This window comes from Callithrix jacchus, chromosome 2, assembly GCF_049354715.1.
Source record: "Callithrix jacchus isolate 240 chromosome 2, calJac240_pri, whole genome shotgun sequence".
Classification (NCBI taxonomy): domain Eukaryota; kingdom Metazoa; phylum Chordata; class Mammalia; order Primates; family Cebidae; genus Callithrix; species Callithrix jacchus.
This window is the reverse complement of record NC_133503.1, coordinates 68,059,926-68,077,591: the sequence shown is the minus strand read 5'-3', so window position 1 is coordinate 68,077,591 and position 17,666 is coordinate 68,059,926. Positions and strand designations below refer to the sequence as shown.

The following is a 17,666-nucleotide window of genomic DNA, read 5'->3' as shown; positions in this document are numbered from 1 at the left end:
GAAGAGTTCCTAGAACATAAACCAGCACCATCTATCTACACAGCAGCTCTCTTCATCATTCCCATCAGTAGCATCCTCTCCCAGTGTCCCCATCCCATGCACCAGTGGCTAGGGCTATTACCTGTCTGTGGCTCCCTGGGGGGCCGTGACTTCTGTCCCACTCCACACCTGGAGCTTTAGGGGTTTCTCTTCCTGTGGCCTGGGTTCTCGACTTTGGGTCCTGGACAGCTGAGAGGCGTTGGACCTCAGAGAAGTTTTGTGAGAGTTACGGCTGGCGAGCCTGCAACAGAAGAGCTGTTGGTATCCGGTGCGGAAGTCTCTGTTCAGCGCAGCATACAGGATGGGGTTCAGGGCTGAGTTGGCATAGCCCAGCCATAGAACAATGGCTTCTAACACCTCATTGATGGCATCATCCCCTTTCAGCCCACGGTACACAAATGCGGTGAAGTAGGGAAACCAGCAGATGATGAAGGCCCCCATGACGGCAGCCAGTGTCACTGTGGCTTTGTGCTCCCTTATGGTGGCTGCCTTCCAGGAGCTAATGTGATTGATCCTCTTGGCCTGATCCCGGGCTACCTTGAAGATGCGGTAGTAGGTGACGCACATGATCAGTAGCGGTAGGTAGAAAGTGACCAGCCCATCCACCAGCCCGTACACTTCATTGACCTGGACTTTGCACTTAGGGGTGGTATTATTGCCCTTGCTGGTCTCATTCCTGCTGTTCCACCCCAGGTGGATAGACAGGAAGGACAGGGTAATGGAGATGACCCAAATTAAGACCAGAGAGATGGTGACCCGAACCGGGGTGACCAGCACCGGGTACCGCAGGGGGTCCATGACGGCGCAGTACCGGTCGAGGCTGATCATGAAGAGATTGAGAATGGAGGCTGTGCAGAGCATCACATCTAGGCTGGTATAGATATTGCAGAAGACCTTGCCAAAGCTCCACTGGCAGGACAGCTGGTAGATCGCAGAGAAGGGCAGCACCAGGAGGCCGAGGAGCAGGTCCGTGATAGCCAAGGACACAATGAAGCAATTGGTCAGATTGCGCAGCCGGCGGTTCAAGCCCACAGCCAGACAGACAACCACATTGCCAGCAACGGTGATGAAAATGAGGATCCCAAGCACCACGCTGATGGTGATCTTGAATGCAATAGAGTCCAGGCAGAAGGAAGAGGCTGTGCCATTGGGCGCCATCCTGGGACCCTATGACTCTGTCCCCTGACCAGGGCTCCTGGCTGCTTCTTCTCTGCTCCCAATGTGACAATTATGCCAACCACTGGACTCCTGGCTCCCAACAGCGCCACAGTGTGTCCAATTTTTTTTCTTTTTTGGAGGGGGACCTTTGATGACTGACTCAGGGCTGTTTTCTAGAAATAAATTAAGCTTCTAAGGTGTTGGGAATGAGTATGAAGAAGAGAAAAAGCAAGGCCTTGAAGCCAGGTTCATGGATCAAACTCCAGTCCTCAGATGATCCCCTGAAGAGCTAGCTTCCTTCCGGGGCTGGGGCTGGTCTCCGCTCTCCAGGTTTCGCATAGAATCCGAGGTACTGTCTGGTGGTAGCTTTGGGGTCATGCAGGATGGGTCATGTGGAGACATGGCTGTATCCCTCTCCATAGCTGGTGCCTGCTCCCATCTGCGTGATGGGGTCAAGGACTGGGGATCTCCTTCTCTGGAGTCAGTGGAGGACAGGAGCTGAAAAGGCAAAGGTTGGATGTTAAGCACCTTGAAACCAGACAGAAATCATGACCCGATTCAAAATGTGTCCTTCTAGATCTCGACCTCTTGGCAAGGAAGACCCCAGGAAGTATGGGGTCACTCTGGATACCTCTCCTTGGGAGGGACTCAGGCAATCAGGACACATACTGGGGAGGGGGAAGGGAGGCAGGATGCCAGAAGCTGGACACTGAGACTTGTGAGAAAGAGTTGGAAAATCTGGAAGTGCCTGTACTGAGAAAAGAAGGATCTAGACACAGATTCTCAGCTCTGTGAGAATAGGGACTACATCTATTTGTTCACTGCTGGTTCCTGGTGCCTGGCCCTACAGATAGACATTAAGATCTGATGAATAAAGGATGAAATGAATGAATAAATAAACAAATGTAATGAATCTACTCCTCTGAAGTGCTGAGAACAGTATCTGGTGCTGTTTGGTAAAACGTCATCATACTGTAAGGCAGTGGCCAACAAATTTCTTCAGAAAAGGATCAGGTAATAAACATGTACTGTCTTGCAGCCTGTGATGGCTCGGCTCTGCCTTTGCAGTGGGAATGCAGCTATGCAGATGACGTGCAAGCAGAAAAGCGTGGCTGCGCTCCAACAAAACTTTAGTAATAAACACTGAAATTTCAATTTCATAGCATTTTCACGTGTCGCAAAAAAATCTCTTTTTGATTTTTTTCCCCAAATTTAAAAATGTAAAAACCATTCTTAGCCACGGGCTGTACAAAGCCAGGCAGAGGGCCAGATTTAGTCTGCAGTTCGTCACCTGTCATCCACACCACCCCTGCTCTGAACACATCTCTAAATCTTACTGGCAGAACATGTGATCCCACATCCAGGTCAGCAGGGACAGAACTCACTCAGTCCTAATGGTTGCATAACAGTCTGTGGGGAGGCTCACCATGAATAGGTTTATCCTATCATCCCCATATCACCCTCTCACGGGCATCTGAGTGCTTTCTCCTTCCTCCCTTTGCGCTATTGAAGTAGTGCAAACACTAATTCAATAAAGTAACAGCATGTGCAATGCCTCTTGGTTAAATAAGAGCCAGGATCACCAGATAATCTCCAAAGCTCCCTCCCAGTGGTGGCTGTATATGATTCCAACTGGCGAGAAACAAGCTGAGGCCCTGCTTCATGCCTGGGTCCTTCCCCACCAGCTCCTCTGGTTTTTTAGAGAACTGGCAGTCTCCTGAACTCTGAGAGTGTGTTGAAATCAAGTTGATGGCGGAACCCCTTCTCAGAGGAAAGCTAATCTCCATAAAACATAAATTAAACCTCTCCCAGGCTCTTGCCTGGAGCGGTTTGCAACCTGAATCAGAGAAGCATCATTTAATCATAACGATTCTGTTCGTACAGGGATCAGGGCTCCCGATCACCTTCTGCCACTCTCCCTGGCGCAGGCACCAGGCCTGGCAGCCGAACCTCTGAGTATTATTTTTAGCAGATCTTTTCATTACATAAACAGCCCAAACGGCATGGGTCTCACCGCCACACTTAATTACTTTGGAGGGGGAAGCAAAAGAGTATGTTTTTTTTGAGACTTCCTATTTCCCAACAAAATGTTTTCTGAGTTACTGCAACAGCTGCATATATGTATTTTCGCATTAGGCTGGCATTTGAGTTAATGTTTGCATGAAGGGTCTTCCAGTTTGAGTGAACCAGCCTCTCTTATAATTAGAAAATCCTTTCTTTGTCTCCCCTCCCACCTCTCCTTCCCTTCCTCAGTCCTTTTCAACACATATTTCTTTGAAAACCCACAATGTGTCCAATGCTACTCTAGGTGCTGGGAGGACAATGATGACCAAAACAGCTGTGAGTCCTTTCATCATGGAGTTTTCAAAGAAGAACCACTTCTTCTGTATTTCTATTTAAAGCCCAGCTACCATAAGTTCTGGTTACCCTTTTCGAGGGCAGAGGCTTTTGTACAGCGCTCCTCCCTCCCATCCTTTCCTGTCCCCTGTGGGCAGAAGGATTGCCCTAGAGGGCCACATCATCCCCTTATGGAGCAACCTTCAATGGCTCCTCTTTGCCTGTGAGGAAGAATCATGTCATCCTTGTCACTATCATTGTCACCATCATAGCTAACAAAAAATAATCTCTCAAACTGTCCTTTCAAACTTCCAAAGTGATGACAGGCTCATTCCAGTATGCCAAGTATCCCTGAGGTGTACAGAAAGGGCCAACAATCGGGGCCAGCGCACACCCAATCCCTTGCCCCAGGAGGTGCCTGCTGCTGGCTGTTTGGTGCGTGGGGACCTCCTGTGTTTCTCATGCGCCTGCGTGCACACAGGCACATGCCGGGTACTGTCCGTACACACCATACACACTACTCAGAAACTGCCTCTCCTCCACTTTTTAAAAAGTTCCCAATATATAATGGATGGCCCTCTAGGTCACTGAGATCTAAACCATTCTTTAGGGAGCTCAGCTCATGGCAATGCAACTGCTGCCATGAGGATATGTACACAAGGATGTCCGTCAGCAGATGTGCAATGGCAAGAGTTGAAAACAACCTGATCGCTCATCTTCGGGGGGAAGATGGTTCAATGAACTATGGCTAAACCCGTCCTGCAGGATTATCCTGGGCAAGGCAGTACCACGCATGGTAAATAAAATATCACCGAATCCTCACAACCCCACTAGTGAGAAAAATCATGGTCTCCAGTGGTCTTTAACAGTTGAGGAGATTGAGGCTCAAAGAGGCCAGGTGATGTCATGCCCCTGGAAAGTGGCAGAGCCTGGATTCAAATTCAGCTCAAACTCCTGTATTTAATGTCCATTCTTTGATCAGACTTCAACCTATCTTTCCAACAGGGTCTCATCAAACACTCCAGCATCTGTCTGTTAATTTCACAGACACTCGAGCAACCGAGCATGTCCCCAAATGCAGCACACCCTCTATCTCCTGCCTCTGCCTTTGCATCCCCTGTGCCTGATGTTCCACTCTTCCTTGTATTCACTTCAACCACTCTCCTTTCAAGGCAGCTCAGGTATCTGTCTCCCTGAGTCCCCCGAGTGCCTAAAGGCAGGAGTAACCTCTCTGCACTTTGTACCGAATTAGATTGTACAGCACCTGCTGCCTTGTAGCATTGATCTGGCTCTGTGGCATTTAATTCTGAAAAGTGCCAGGCCCATTCTGATTCTGTGCCTTTGCATGTGCTGTTTGCACTGCCTGGAAGACCTTTCCTACCTAGAGAGCTCTTACCTTTTTTTTCAAGCCCTGGCCTCCTCTGTCACCTCCTCCAGGAAGTCTTCCAGAAGAAGCTTCTCCATCCTCTCTCACTGCTACCTCCCCTGTACTCACCTCAGGCAGAGGCTTGTGCTTTCTGAGGTGGACAGATAGGGTTTTTTTGTTTTGTTTTGTTTTGTTTTTTTTATCCCTTGGGTAGAGTTTTGAGTATTGAAGGCCCCAGGAGTGCTCTCTTCTTAGTGGGGTCCTTGGTGATTCACCATGAGAATGCGTCTCCCCAGGAACTGAGTTGTGGTAAGACAAAATACCACTCTTCTCTCCTGTCTTTCCACCTGGTGGTGAAGAAGATGAGGGCTTGGAGGGTGAAGTGTTCCACAGAAAGAGGTAGAACTTGGCAGGTCTTCCTGATGCCATGGCCTCCCTCTCACTGCCTCCAACCCGTGAAACCCCAGAAGAAAGGCCTCTGGTGTGCATTCTGTTTGCAAACCAGAGGGGAAAGGCCACCGAGCAAAGCAACCAACCTGGGGACTGGGATGGGCTCCCCCTCCAAATTTATCAAGTCTAATACTTTCTTTTCCCTTTTCATCAGGAGGTGAAACCCCTTTTGTGGTTTAAGTAGTTAAACCCCAGACACAGCCCTGAGGGAGCCTGGCGATTGCACACTGGTGGCCAGCAATTTGAGGGAATCAGTTAAGGCTTGATTGGGTTTCTCACTCAGCCTGAAAGATAAATCTGATCTTCCAGGGAATAATGTACAACAGGAAAAGAAAATGGCATCCATGCAGTGACCATTGTGCACGACACCCCTTCTGGGCGAACGTCACGGCAACCCTGAGAAGTAGGTGGTTTGATCCTTACTGTATAGAAAGGGCACGCTGAGGCGTGAAGGGGAGCCCCTGCGCTGAAAGCAAGGACTTGGACATTGGACAGATCTGAGTTCTAATTCCACCGCTGCCACTGAAATAGCTTTGTGACCTTGGGCATGTGACTTCCAACTCTCTGAGCCTCAGTTTTCTCATTTGTAAAGTGGGGATGTTAATACCTCCTCCTTCACTTGCTGGATGTGAAATGAAGACAGCAAAAGGATAGAAAACCCTTAGTGCCTGGCATGTGGTAGGTTCTTACCAATAACATTTTTGTCATTGGCTAAAGCTGCATGGCCAGCAAATAGCATGCATGTGCATGGCACGCACCAAGCAGCTTCTAGGAGAAGACACTGTGCCGGGGACTGGGCTAGAGTAGTGAGCACAGACACATCTGGAGCGCCCATCACACGGGTGGGAGGAGACAAAATCTGTGACCTACTGTGGAGCTGCTTATTTATGGCAGCCCTGCTAAGAGTTACATAAAGGGAAATAGCACCACCCAAATGTATCATGGTGTGGATACGGAAGGCTTCCCCAAGGAAGTGATATTTGAGTTGAGCTCTGTACAGATGGCAACAAGGTAACTGAGTGAACATGGGACAAGTAGATTCCAGAGAGAACAGCTGCTGTGAAAGTTTGGTGGAGAAAGATGGTGGGTGATAACCCAAGAGCCCTGAGACACCTCCGGCAGGTGGAAGGGAAGTTTGAGCAGACGGTGATGTGATTGGAAGGCGGGAAAAGGGGCGCATGGTCCCTGATCTCCTGCTGTACATCAGGATTCGGGGGGGTGGCAGCTGGGGGTGGGTCTGAGCAAGTGGCTGCCTGGCACTGCCCTGTTCCTTATTCTTATGAGCCATCCGTTCTCAGAACTTTTCCCCTGTAATTGACCAATTCAAATGTTCCAGGTGCCTATCGAGGGCATCAGAAAGTGGTCCCAGCATCAGCCCCAACCTCTCCAGCGAGTTCTCAGGAGGAAAATCTAGCTGGGGATGCAGTGCTTGGGAGTTTGGACTTAGTTCTGAAGATAATAAGGAGCCATCAAAGGTTTAATCATCAGCCCTGAGATCACCCAGGGAGCTGGCAGCAGATACGGGACCCCATATCTCTTGATCCCAGTCAGTTAATAACCCATGAGACTGATACTCCTACCAATTAGCATATGTAGAATGCTTACAGCATATGACAGGCCTGGTGTCGTCTCATCTGATCTTTACCACAATATTGTGAGGCAAGAGGTGTTTCTTTTCCGCATTTTACAAACACAGATGCTGAGGCTCAGCAAAATTTTAAAAATTGTCCAAAGTTTCACAATTGGCCCAAAATGGGCCCAAGAAGCAGGTAGTTATTTTGGTGTTGCAAGGGAGATGAGCCTTTCCAAGCTCAGAGAGGCTGCCCCCATACAAGTTGTTGACCCATGTGGCTTCAGCCCAGACAGTCAGAGCTGAAATGACCCCTAGCCTTCTTTCTTCCCCCTTACGTGGCAGGACAACTTCATTTAAGAAATGCTGATCAAGATAACAAAAAGATACTGAGCTCATGTTTTCATAGCACTATTCACAGTAGCTAAGATATAGAATCAACCTACATGTCCATCAGTGAAGGACTGGATAAAGAAAAAGTAACAGGGTGCAGTGATTCACACCTGTAGTCCCAGCATTTTGGGAGGCTGAGGTGGGAGGATTGGCCAGGGGTTTCAGACCAGCCTGGCAATGTAGTGAGACCCTGTGTCTACAAAAAGTTTAAAAATTAGCTGGGCATGTGTCTACAAAAAGTTTAAAAATTTGTGGTGCACGCCTGTAGTATGGGCTACTCAGGAGGCTGAGGCAGGAAGTTAGCTTGAGCACAGGGGTTCAAGGCTGCAGTGAACTGAGATCATGCTACTGCACTCCAGCCTGGGCAAGGGAGAACCTGTCTCAATAAAAAGGAAGGAAGGAAGGAAAAAGAAGGAGGGAGGGAAGGAAGTAAACAGAAACAGTAGTACACACACACACACACACACACACACACACACACACACACAATGGAATACCATTCAGCAACTAAAAGGAATGCAATCTTATCTTTTGCAATATTTGACTTTCTGTGTCTGCCTTGTTTTACTTAAAATAATACCCTCCAGTGCAATTGGAATCAAATATTGCATGTTCTCACTTTGAAGTGGATGCTAAAAAGTGTGTACATCTGGACTTAGAGGGCAGAATGCTAGACAACGGAGACTCTGAAGGGTGAGGAGGTAGATAAGAAATCACTGAATAAGTACAATATACATTATTTGGGTGATCAATATGATAAGCCTCGACTTGACCACTATGCAATCTATGTATGTTACATAATTGCACTTGCACTCCATAAATTTATACAAATAAAACAAAAACCTGGGGAAAAAAAGTGCCGATGGCCCATTATGTTCTGGGAGTTTGGGCTCCTTCTTGCCTTTTCCCAGGAGCCCGAGGCGAGCCCTGGGGCAGGGGCTGGGGATGCATATGAACAGGGTGCGGTGGTCCCAATCCTCTAGAAGTTCAGACAGAGCAAGAGACGGCTAATAAGAGCCTTGGGTGGAGGCCACACAGGTGTGGGAACTGGGCACTGGAGCTTCAGCTCTGAGGGTGGTGGTGGGCAACAACTCCATGTGTGAGTGTGTGTGGGTGCACACGTGCATGGGTGTATGCATGCCAGAGTGTGTACTCCGGCACACACATATGCATTTGTAGAGGGAAGCATTTTTATGGGTCTGGAAAACCCAAGAAATGTTTAAAGCACTTAGACTACTGACCTAGCAGTTGCACTGCTGAGAACCTGTCCGGTGATTCCCCAGAGTACTGCTTGTGTTGGCTAAGTCTGGAAACCATAAACGTGTACACGACAGAATGCGGTGAAGCCATCCAAAGACTTAGATTGTCTGGGCTGGTGGGGGAGAGTCTCCGAAAACGTGCTGATGCTGAGTGTGATATGCACAAGGGAACACACGTGTGCATACCCACGCATTACACATGTTAACGTCGGTCAAGGTCCAGCTCAGGAGGGTGGGATGGCTGCCTCCAGGGAGGAAGCGGTGCTGTGACAGGATGGGAGAAAGATGTCTTCTTACCATGTGTCTCTTGAGACCTTTTCAATCTTTGTACAGTGTGTATACTCAAAACCTAATAGACATATATTTTGACAGGTAGAGAATGGAAGGAGAAGGGCATGCTGAGCAGAGGGAACGACGCACAAAGGAGTGGAAGCTTATGCTTAGGAGTGGAACAGGGCTATATGGTTGAGATGGTCTCCTGGCTAGGACTGGGCAAGGATTGATGCTTGGTCCACTCAGTCCAGGAGTCCTTTTATAAAAAGTCCTCTACCTCCATGCTCATAGCCCTCAGGGCCCATCCTCTCTTCTTAACCATTGTACAGGTTTTACAATCTAACTGTCGTGGTCTTTGAGCATGCCACGGCCTTCCAATTCCCCTCCTGTTGTTAGAAAAGAAATGGCAATGCCTGCTATGCCCTGTGTGATCTGGCCTCCTCCAACCTTTCCAGCTAGTTCTCAGGAGGAAAATGTATCTGGGGATGGAGTGCTTGAGAGTTTGGACTTAGTTCTGAAGGTAATAAGGAGCCATCAAAGGTTCAATCATCAGTCCTAAGGTCACTCAGGAGGAAACTGGTAGTAGATAACGGACCTCATCTCTCTTTTCTTTTTTTGAGACGGGGTCTCGCTCTGTCACCAGGCTGGAGTGTGGTGGTGTAATCTTGGCTCACTGCAACCTCCACCTTCTGGGCTCAAGTGATTCTCCTGCCTCAGCCTCCCAAGTAGGTGGGACTACAGGCACACACCACCATGCCCAGCTAAGTTACATATATTTTAGTAGAGACAGAGTTTCACCATGTTGGCCAGACTGATCTCGACCTACTGACCTCGTGATCTTCCTGCCTCAGTCTCCCAAAGTGCTGGGATTACAGGCATGAGCCATCGCGCCTGGCCAGGACCCCATATCTGTTGATCTCAGTCAGTTAACAACCCATGAGAATGATACTACTACAAATGAACATATGTAGAATGCTTACTTCATGACAGGCCTGGCATTATCTCGTCGAATCTTTACCACAACACTGTGCGGCAAGAGATTTTTCTTTTCCACATTTTATAAACATAGACTCTGAGGCTCAGCAAAATTTAAAACGTTGTCCAAAGTTTCAAAATCAGTAAGTGGCAAAGTTAGAATCTGAACCCAGGTCTGTCAGCCTCCAGAGTCCTTGTTCTCGGCCTCCATGTATTTGGTTTTGCAGGTAGAGAAAAATCATGCTCTGTCACCAGGCTGGTGACATCTCTTTTTAAAGAGATGGCGTGATTGCAGTTTGTATCAACAGCACAAGACACTTCCTTCCTTGTAATACCATCCAAATGTCTTTCATCTTTGTGGTGCAGGTGTCTAACTGCTTCTGGCAAGACATTTGGTCAAAGTCCACAGGCAGGAAAAGACTTCTGGCTGGGGCTGTTCATTGGAGAGAAGCCCCAAGCCTCCCAGGAGCTTTGGTCCTGCCCCTTTATTTCTTCTGAGTCAGGAGGGGTGCAAAGCCAGGGCTTTTCTTGCTTCTGTCCTCAAGCACGTCTTGTTCCAAGCTCTGCAGTCTTCTAGCGGGACCCCTCTGCATGGGCTGAAAAGTGAATGTTGTCTGGAATTTGGAATTTGGGGCGGGTTCTGTAACGGGCATTGTTGGCACAGACTGGGAAGAGCCTTACTACCCCTGAGACGTGTGTCCTCCAGTTCAGTGCTAGATGGTGGGATCAGAGCGGACACTCTATAATGATGAGTATCATCCCCTAGGCATTATAGTAAGGAAGAGGGAGACCGGGACTTGACGCCAGGACCCTGGCCACTTCCACTTCCTGAGTGCCTACCATGTGCCAGGCGCCTGACAGAGGTTAATAATAGTATCTGTATAGCAGAGATTGCCATGTTCCCATTTCATAGATGGTGCAACTGAGGTTTGGAAAGCTCACTTGTCTGGGGCCACACAGCTGGTAAAGAGGCAGGCAGGGCTTTGAACATCCATACCTCTCAGCCTAACCTACCACAGAAGGCATGAAACCAGCCAGCCCCGACACTGACTCGTGACCAGTTCTTGCTGTGATGTTTCCTTATCAGTGAGAGACTCACACCATTTGCTTGGCCTCTGCCAACAGCAGATGTGGGAACCTGAAGCTGCAGCTGATGACAAAATTCCTTAGTTTTTGTTTGGGAAAGTCTTTACTTCTCTTTCACATTAAAAAAAAATTGAGGTGGCTGGGTGCGGTGGCTCACGTCTGTAATCCTAGCACTGTGGGAGGCTGAGGCTGGTGGGTCACCTGAGGTCAGGAGTTCGAGATCAGCCTGGCTAACACAGCAAAACCCCATCTCTACTGAAAATACATAAATTAGCAGGGCGTGGTGGTGGGCATCTATAATCCCAGCTACCTGGGAGGCTGAGGCAGGAGAATCATTTGAACCCAGGGAGTAGAGGTTGTAGTGAGCAGAGATTGCGTCACTGTACTCTAGCCTGGGCGACAGAGTGAGACTCCGTCTCAAAAAATAAATAAATAAAACTGATGTGAAATTCACATAACATAACGGTGCCCCATGTTGAAGTGTCCACTTGGGGAGCATTCAGTACCTTCACCATGTGGTGCAACCTCTACCTCTCTGGTTCCAAAACATTTTCATCACCCCAGAAACAGGCTTGTTCCCATTATCAGTCATTCCCAGTTCCTCCCTTTCCCTAGCCCCTGGCAGCCACTGACCTGTTTTCTGTCTCTGTAGACTTTTCTATTCTGCATAGTGTGGGCACAAAGTGCACATAAATCATGAAGTGAGGGGCTGGAAAAGGACCCCCGATCCTTTTTTCTAACCTGCTCCTCCCAGCCTCCAAATACCTGGTTGCTCAGGCTAAATAAACACTTACTCATTCTTCTGGATTCTCGTCTTTCCTTCACCACTGACATCCAACCCATCAGCAACCCCTGTAGATTCTGCCTATGAAACCACACATGCATACACGCATCGGACACACACATCCACTCTCCTTTGCTGCTGCCCTCATCCTAGTCCTAGTTGGAGCTATCATCCTCTCTTGCCTGAACTTTTGAGAGAGGTCCTGACCAGCCTCCCTGCTGCTGGCGCTTGAATCACTAGCACCTGCCTGCTTCTGCCTCACCAGTGCTGTCCTGTTACACATCCTTTCCAGCAGCTCAGAAGGTCCCCTGTGATCGGCACCCCTGTAACCTGCTCCATCTCCTCTTTTACCACCCAAGGCCTCAGAGGTGCACTTTGCCCGCCTAACCTTGCTCTCATTCCTTGAATACGATATACTTGTTCCTCCCCGGAGCTCGATCTGTGACCTGTTGATGACCTGGACATTCCCGTCTTGGCACACACATCAGCTCCATAGAGGGGCCCTCTGGACCCCTCCAAGGCAGCTCAATTCACCCTCTATAACATCTCATGTGGCTCTCCTAGCATTTCATGTGTTTCTCGATTGGTTTTTCTCTCCCTACTGGAATGAGAACTTGGCAAGGGTCAGGAGCTAGGATCCGGATCCACTCCACCTTGCTCCCTGACAGGCACTTAATGGGGACCATTAGTACTCAGTTGGCAAAATGCATTTGAAAAGAACCATCATAACAATATAATATCCCATTTATTGGGCACTTTGAAAGTGTCAGTTAATGTTTGAAATATTTCATGTACATTATCCCATTTAATCTCTTCAACAACCCTATTATGTGGGTACCACTATTCATCTCTATTTTATAGATAAGGAAATGAAGATTTATGATGTTTTGTGACTTGGCTGAAGTCCTCCATCCTCAGTGGGCTGGCGAGTGTGGAAAAAGCTTAGAGAGGGAGTTTCAAGGGCAGGGGTGGGATGGGATAGCTGAAGAGTCTGCCTTGGTTCCTGGGGAGGGGAGATATGGATCACCAATGTTTTCAGAGAAGCCCATGTCCCTGCCACCCAGGGACAAAACTGCTCAGAGGCAGGAGCTAGGGCGGGAAGGACATTGGGCTGGGAATCCAGATCCTGAGTTTGTGTCTCTGGTGTGACTCTGACTTGCTGTATTACCACCAGCAAGTTTCACACCCTCAGTTCCCTCAGCAGAAAGATGTAGAGATGGGCTTAGAACATTTCCAAGATCTCTCCCAGCAACTGTATGTGTGCGTGTGTGGAGGGGAGAAGGAAAGAAATCATGAGTGCTCCATAGTAAAATAGGAAAGCTCTGGGTAGAAACAAAACACAGTGCACCTCATGTTCAGGAACCCCTTCTGTAGCAGCCCAGAGAGGCAGTCATCCTGGCTTTACTTGCCTCTCTGGGCTGCTACAGAAGGGGTTCCTTTGTACCCCCATTGACGGGGGGCTTACTCTCTTACAAAGTGTTTGCCAATGAGTCACAGCCATTTAAGGACATTTACAGAGCTCTACACCCTCTTCCTTTTAGAGGTCATACCTTACTGCATCATAAATACATTGCAATTTATGCACATTCCAAAGAAAATATAATTTGTGTATGACTATTTGACATAGGCATCTGATTCTGAGCAGCTGGCATAATGTTACATTTGCAGATGTCCAACTGAACATTTAATACTTGCAATTTTGTGGTTTTCTTTTTGTATTTTATATCTGGCACTGTGTGTGTGTGTGTGTGTGTGTGTGTGTGTGTGTGTGTGTGTGTGTTTGCAAGCATTTTTGTGTGTCTCTGAAAAGCTCTGAGGTTCAGAGAAGTCCAGGTTCCTTTTTCCAGGCTTATCTTCACCTCCATCATCACCATCACCTCTACCATTAGTAGCAGCCGTGGCCACACGAACTGGGCACCAGCAACACCATCAACACTGTCTCTCCCTTCCTCTTTGTTCTCTCCCCCAACCTCATTCCTTGGAGGTTTTGCCCTTCCTCCAAGGTACAACTTGCTCTTACAGGCAGAAGTCATGCAACCAGCTGGGTCACCTTTAAGATAAAGAGCAGCAAACAGATAACACTCGCCAGAACATTTATACCTGTTGATTATCTTATGCAACCTCTGTTCCACTGAGAAAAACCAAGTCCATACAGTGCCCCGCAAAGCCCTGGGTGATCCATCTGGCTCCTGGGAACTTTCTCATATGAATCCCCAACTTCTCTTTTTCTCACTCAGAGGCTTCTGGCCACATCAGTCCTCTAGTTCCCCAAAGCACTGCCCCATCCCCATGCAGCCCTTTCAACAGACATTAGATGTCTGGTTATACATTCTTGGCATCCTGTACTTCCGGCATGGCTCTTACCATACCTGTCATTAACCCCCTGTGCGCCGTTCTTTCTTTCTCTGCTGGGCCCTGCCAGGTGAGTATAAGCACCCCAGGGCAGGGCCCATGTCTGTTCACCCATCTCTGCATTCAGATGAGGCTTTGTAAGCATTGCTACAGGCCCAAGTCCGGATATAGCTTGGCAAAGCAAGTCAAGAACCAGCCCAGGCAGCTGTCTGCCTGGAAGAGGTTTTTGTCATTCTGATGTGGCTGGTCTTTGGCCAATAATGAGGGTGAGGATTAGGCTTTATCCTGTAGACTCTCAAAGGGTCTCTGGTGGGCTGAAGGGTCTTGAGGGTTCTGCTCCAGGCAGGTGGTGGCATTTGCAGTCTGGCTATTGCAGTGCTCTCAGGCACACTGCTGGTCTGAGGGGAAGGTGCCTCTGTGTGTGTGTGTGTGTGTGTGTGTGTGTGGTGGGGAGGAGCTGTGAGATTTCTGAATCAACTATTAGTAGGACTGAGGACAGGAAATAGCCTAGTGGTCACTGAGAGTGGAGGAGTCCCTGTCCAGTATTTCAGATGGATGGCCAGGCTGCCTCTCCTTTATTGCCTCCAAAGATGGAGAGCTCATTTCCTTCCAACAACATGTGTCTCTCCTAGTTTTCAAATTTTTGGACAGCAAAGATGAAATCAATGGCCACAGGCTGAATCCAGGCTACTGAGGAGTGCTGTTTGGGTTCAAATAATCTTTATAATTTTTTTAAAAAAGCAATATTTAACAATCAGGAGATTTCATATGAAAAGTATAGATTTCCGGCCGGGCGCGGTGGCTCAAGCCTGTAATCCCAGCACTTTGGGAGGCCGAGGCGGGTGGATCACGAGGTCAAGAGATCGAGACCATCCTGGTCGACATGGTGAAACCCCGTCTCTACTAAAAATACAAAAAATTAGCTGGGCATGGTGGCGTGTGCCTGTAATCCTAGCTACTTGGGAGGCTGAGGCAGGAGAATTGCCTAAACCCAGGAGGCGGAGGTTGTGGTGAGCAGAGATTGCGCCATTGCACTCCAGCCTGGTTTACAAGAGCGAAACTCCATCTCAAAAAAAAAAAAAAAGGCAAAGAAAAGTATAGATTTCCAGTTACTTTAAAAAAATTAATTTTGTTTGATTCAGGATCTCACTATGTTGCCCAGGCTGGTCTTGGACTCCTGGGCTCAAGTTATCCTCCTGCTTCAGCCTCCTGAATAGCTGGGACTACAGGCCTGGCTCCAATTAGTCTTGAAAAACAGCCCTGGTCCTCATTCCCATGTGACCCCTTTGGATTGGAGCCTGGTGCTAGGAGCCTGTTTGGCCAGACACAGGCCCACCAGGAAGTGACACCGAGCAGTGACACCAGCTGCCTGGCCTCGGAAGCATCAGTTTGTCACCCCGAGGGAGCTGCTCCTGTGGTTAGTAAAATTCGGACTCCTTGGAAGAGTGGCATCAAGTTATAGAAGTGTCCAGTCTTCCTAGTTCTGCTCAGTCCATGAACGGTAAAGGCAGGATTTCTGTAGGGGAGTTCGAATGCTTTTTGAAAGCATTGAAAGGGACCTTGCTTGGATCCTGATGTGAACATAATCACGGTACAAAGGCATCTCAGGACAATCAGGGACACTTGAAAGCCAATCGGGTGTTAGGTTATGTTAAGGAATTGTGTTCGTTCTATCATTCTGTTTGCTACAGAAATGGGAAGGTGCTATGTGCTCACCAGTTAGAAATAAACACAAAGACTGAAGCCAGGCACAGTGGCTCATGCCTATAATCCCAGCACTTTGGGAAGCCGAGGTGGGCAGATCACTTGAGGTCAGGAGTTTGAGACCTGGCCTAACATGGTGAAACCCCATCTCTACTAAAATTAAAAGAATTAGCTGGGCATGGTGGTGTGTGCCTGTAATCCCAGCTACTCAGAAGCCTGAGACAGTAAAATCACTTGAATTTATTGCAGTGACCTGGGAGGCAGAGGCTGCAATGAGCTGAGATTGCACCACTGCACTCCAGCCTGGGTGACAGAGCGATACTCTGTTTCAAAAAAAGAAAGAAAGAAAGAAATTCTTACAAGCACAGTGCTGTGATGCCTTGGATTTTTTTTACAATATTCACATGAACAAACAAAAAATATTATGTGGTAGCGGGGATGAGGATGAAAGACAATTGGCAAAATGCTGAAAATAGTGAGGCTGGGAAAGGGGGATGTGGGGTTCATAATTCTCTGTTCTTGACTGCTGTGTCTCTTTGGAACCTCAAAAACAAATGTGTTTAACAAAGCAGGGGCCAGGTGCTGTGGCTCATACCTGTAATCCCAGCAATTTGGAAGGCTGAGGCAGGAGGATCACTTGAGCCCGGGAGGTGGAGGCTGCATTGAGTTATGTTGTGCCACCACACTCCAGCTTGAGCTGGAGGAAACCCTGTCTTACAAAACAAAACAAAACAAAACAAAACAAAACAAAACAAAAACCATCTCAGGGACCTCCTGGAGAACTGCACCATCAGCTCTTTGTGAACATTGCTGCACTTTTCTCGTGATTCTGCACTGGGTGGGTCCTGCCCTCCACATCCCTCCCATGCTGGGGAGCTCCCCTCTCCCCTGCTTCTCCCACCCTCTTTCTGGATTTGGACAACTCCGTCCTGACCTTGCCTCCCTTCCTTAAGAGTCTATGAGAGCTTGTCACCCTCACTCTGCTTCTAGGAGCACGAGATTCCACCTGGACAGCCCACAGAATGGCTGGACTCCTCCTCACTGATCAGCCTCGGCCCTTCCTCCTAGCAGGCCACTTACCCTGACTCTCATCTCAATCTCCAGGACCTGATGGAAACGCGCGTCCTTCACAGCAGCTGCTGACTAACTGTTGCTACCAGTTAGTCAATTTTGGCCAGATGACTTTGTGTTGAGCCCCAATTTCCCTTCCTGTAAAATGGGGCCAATAACCCAGCTTCGCAAGGCAGTTGACAGGTGTATGGGTCAAGTTCAAGTCCCTTTTAGAGCCGACTTCCTGAGTAACATTCCCCTGCACCCCACACTGCGAGCAACGGCTGGGGGTTGTCTGCCTCAGATTTCTTAACTGGAGGAGTGGAAACCCCTGCAGTCCCCTGCTGTCTGACTGCCATGCAGAGTCAGTGGGCAAATGTAGCCAAGCCCCAGCACTCACTACTTTGTTCACACACAGCGAGCGTGAATACTGCACATGCGTGATGCACAAGCTCGTAGCACAGTGCTTGGCCCACACCAGCACCTGCCTCCCTCCAGCTCCCTGGATGCCTGTGTCCTGCCCTGCCCTTCCCCTTCCAGAACCTCATCCCCACACAGTCCCAACCCTGGGGCACCAAATCATGACTTTTTAGCTCCTAGTCTACGTGCCCCACATTCTAGGGACACTCACTGCCCAGTTACAAATACATAGAATAACTATAGGTACAACTGTATTCTCAACAATAAGCAACATCGTGAATGACCTATATGTTCAAAACTAGAAGAATGGTTAAATTATGTCATAACAAAATTACTACAGCTGTTACTATCACATCTTGGAAACTATGAAATAATGAGGGGAAATGCTTATATTTAAGTCAAAAAATAGCAGGATTCAAATTATAAGGAGACAATGATTGTAACTATGAA

The 17,666-nt window shown here is 48.3% G+C and overlaps 1 protein-coding gene across 4 annotated transcripts in view; it reads right to left on the bottom strand.

The window, feature by feature from the left end:
- Nucleotides 1-17,666, bottom strand: part of HRH2 (histamine receptor H2) — a 58,702-nt gene that overhangs the window by 31,212 nt on the left and 9,824 nt on the right. For all 4 annotated transcript variants that reach the window (XR_004739513.3, XR_013531992.1, XR_004739512.3 and 1 more), the window contains exon 2: nucleotides 122-1,695. Coding sequence is in view for 1 of the 4 variants with exons in the window: in XM_035290541.2 (XP_035146432.1) it covers nucleotides 122-1,197 (1,076 nt within the window). In the remaining 3 variants the exon portion in view is untranslated. The remainder of the gene's footprint in view (nucleotides 1-121; nucleotides 1,696-17,666) is intronic.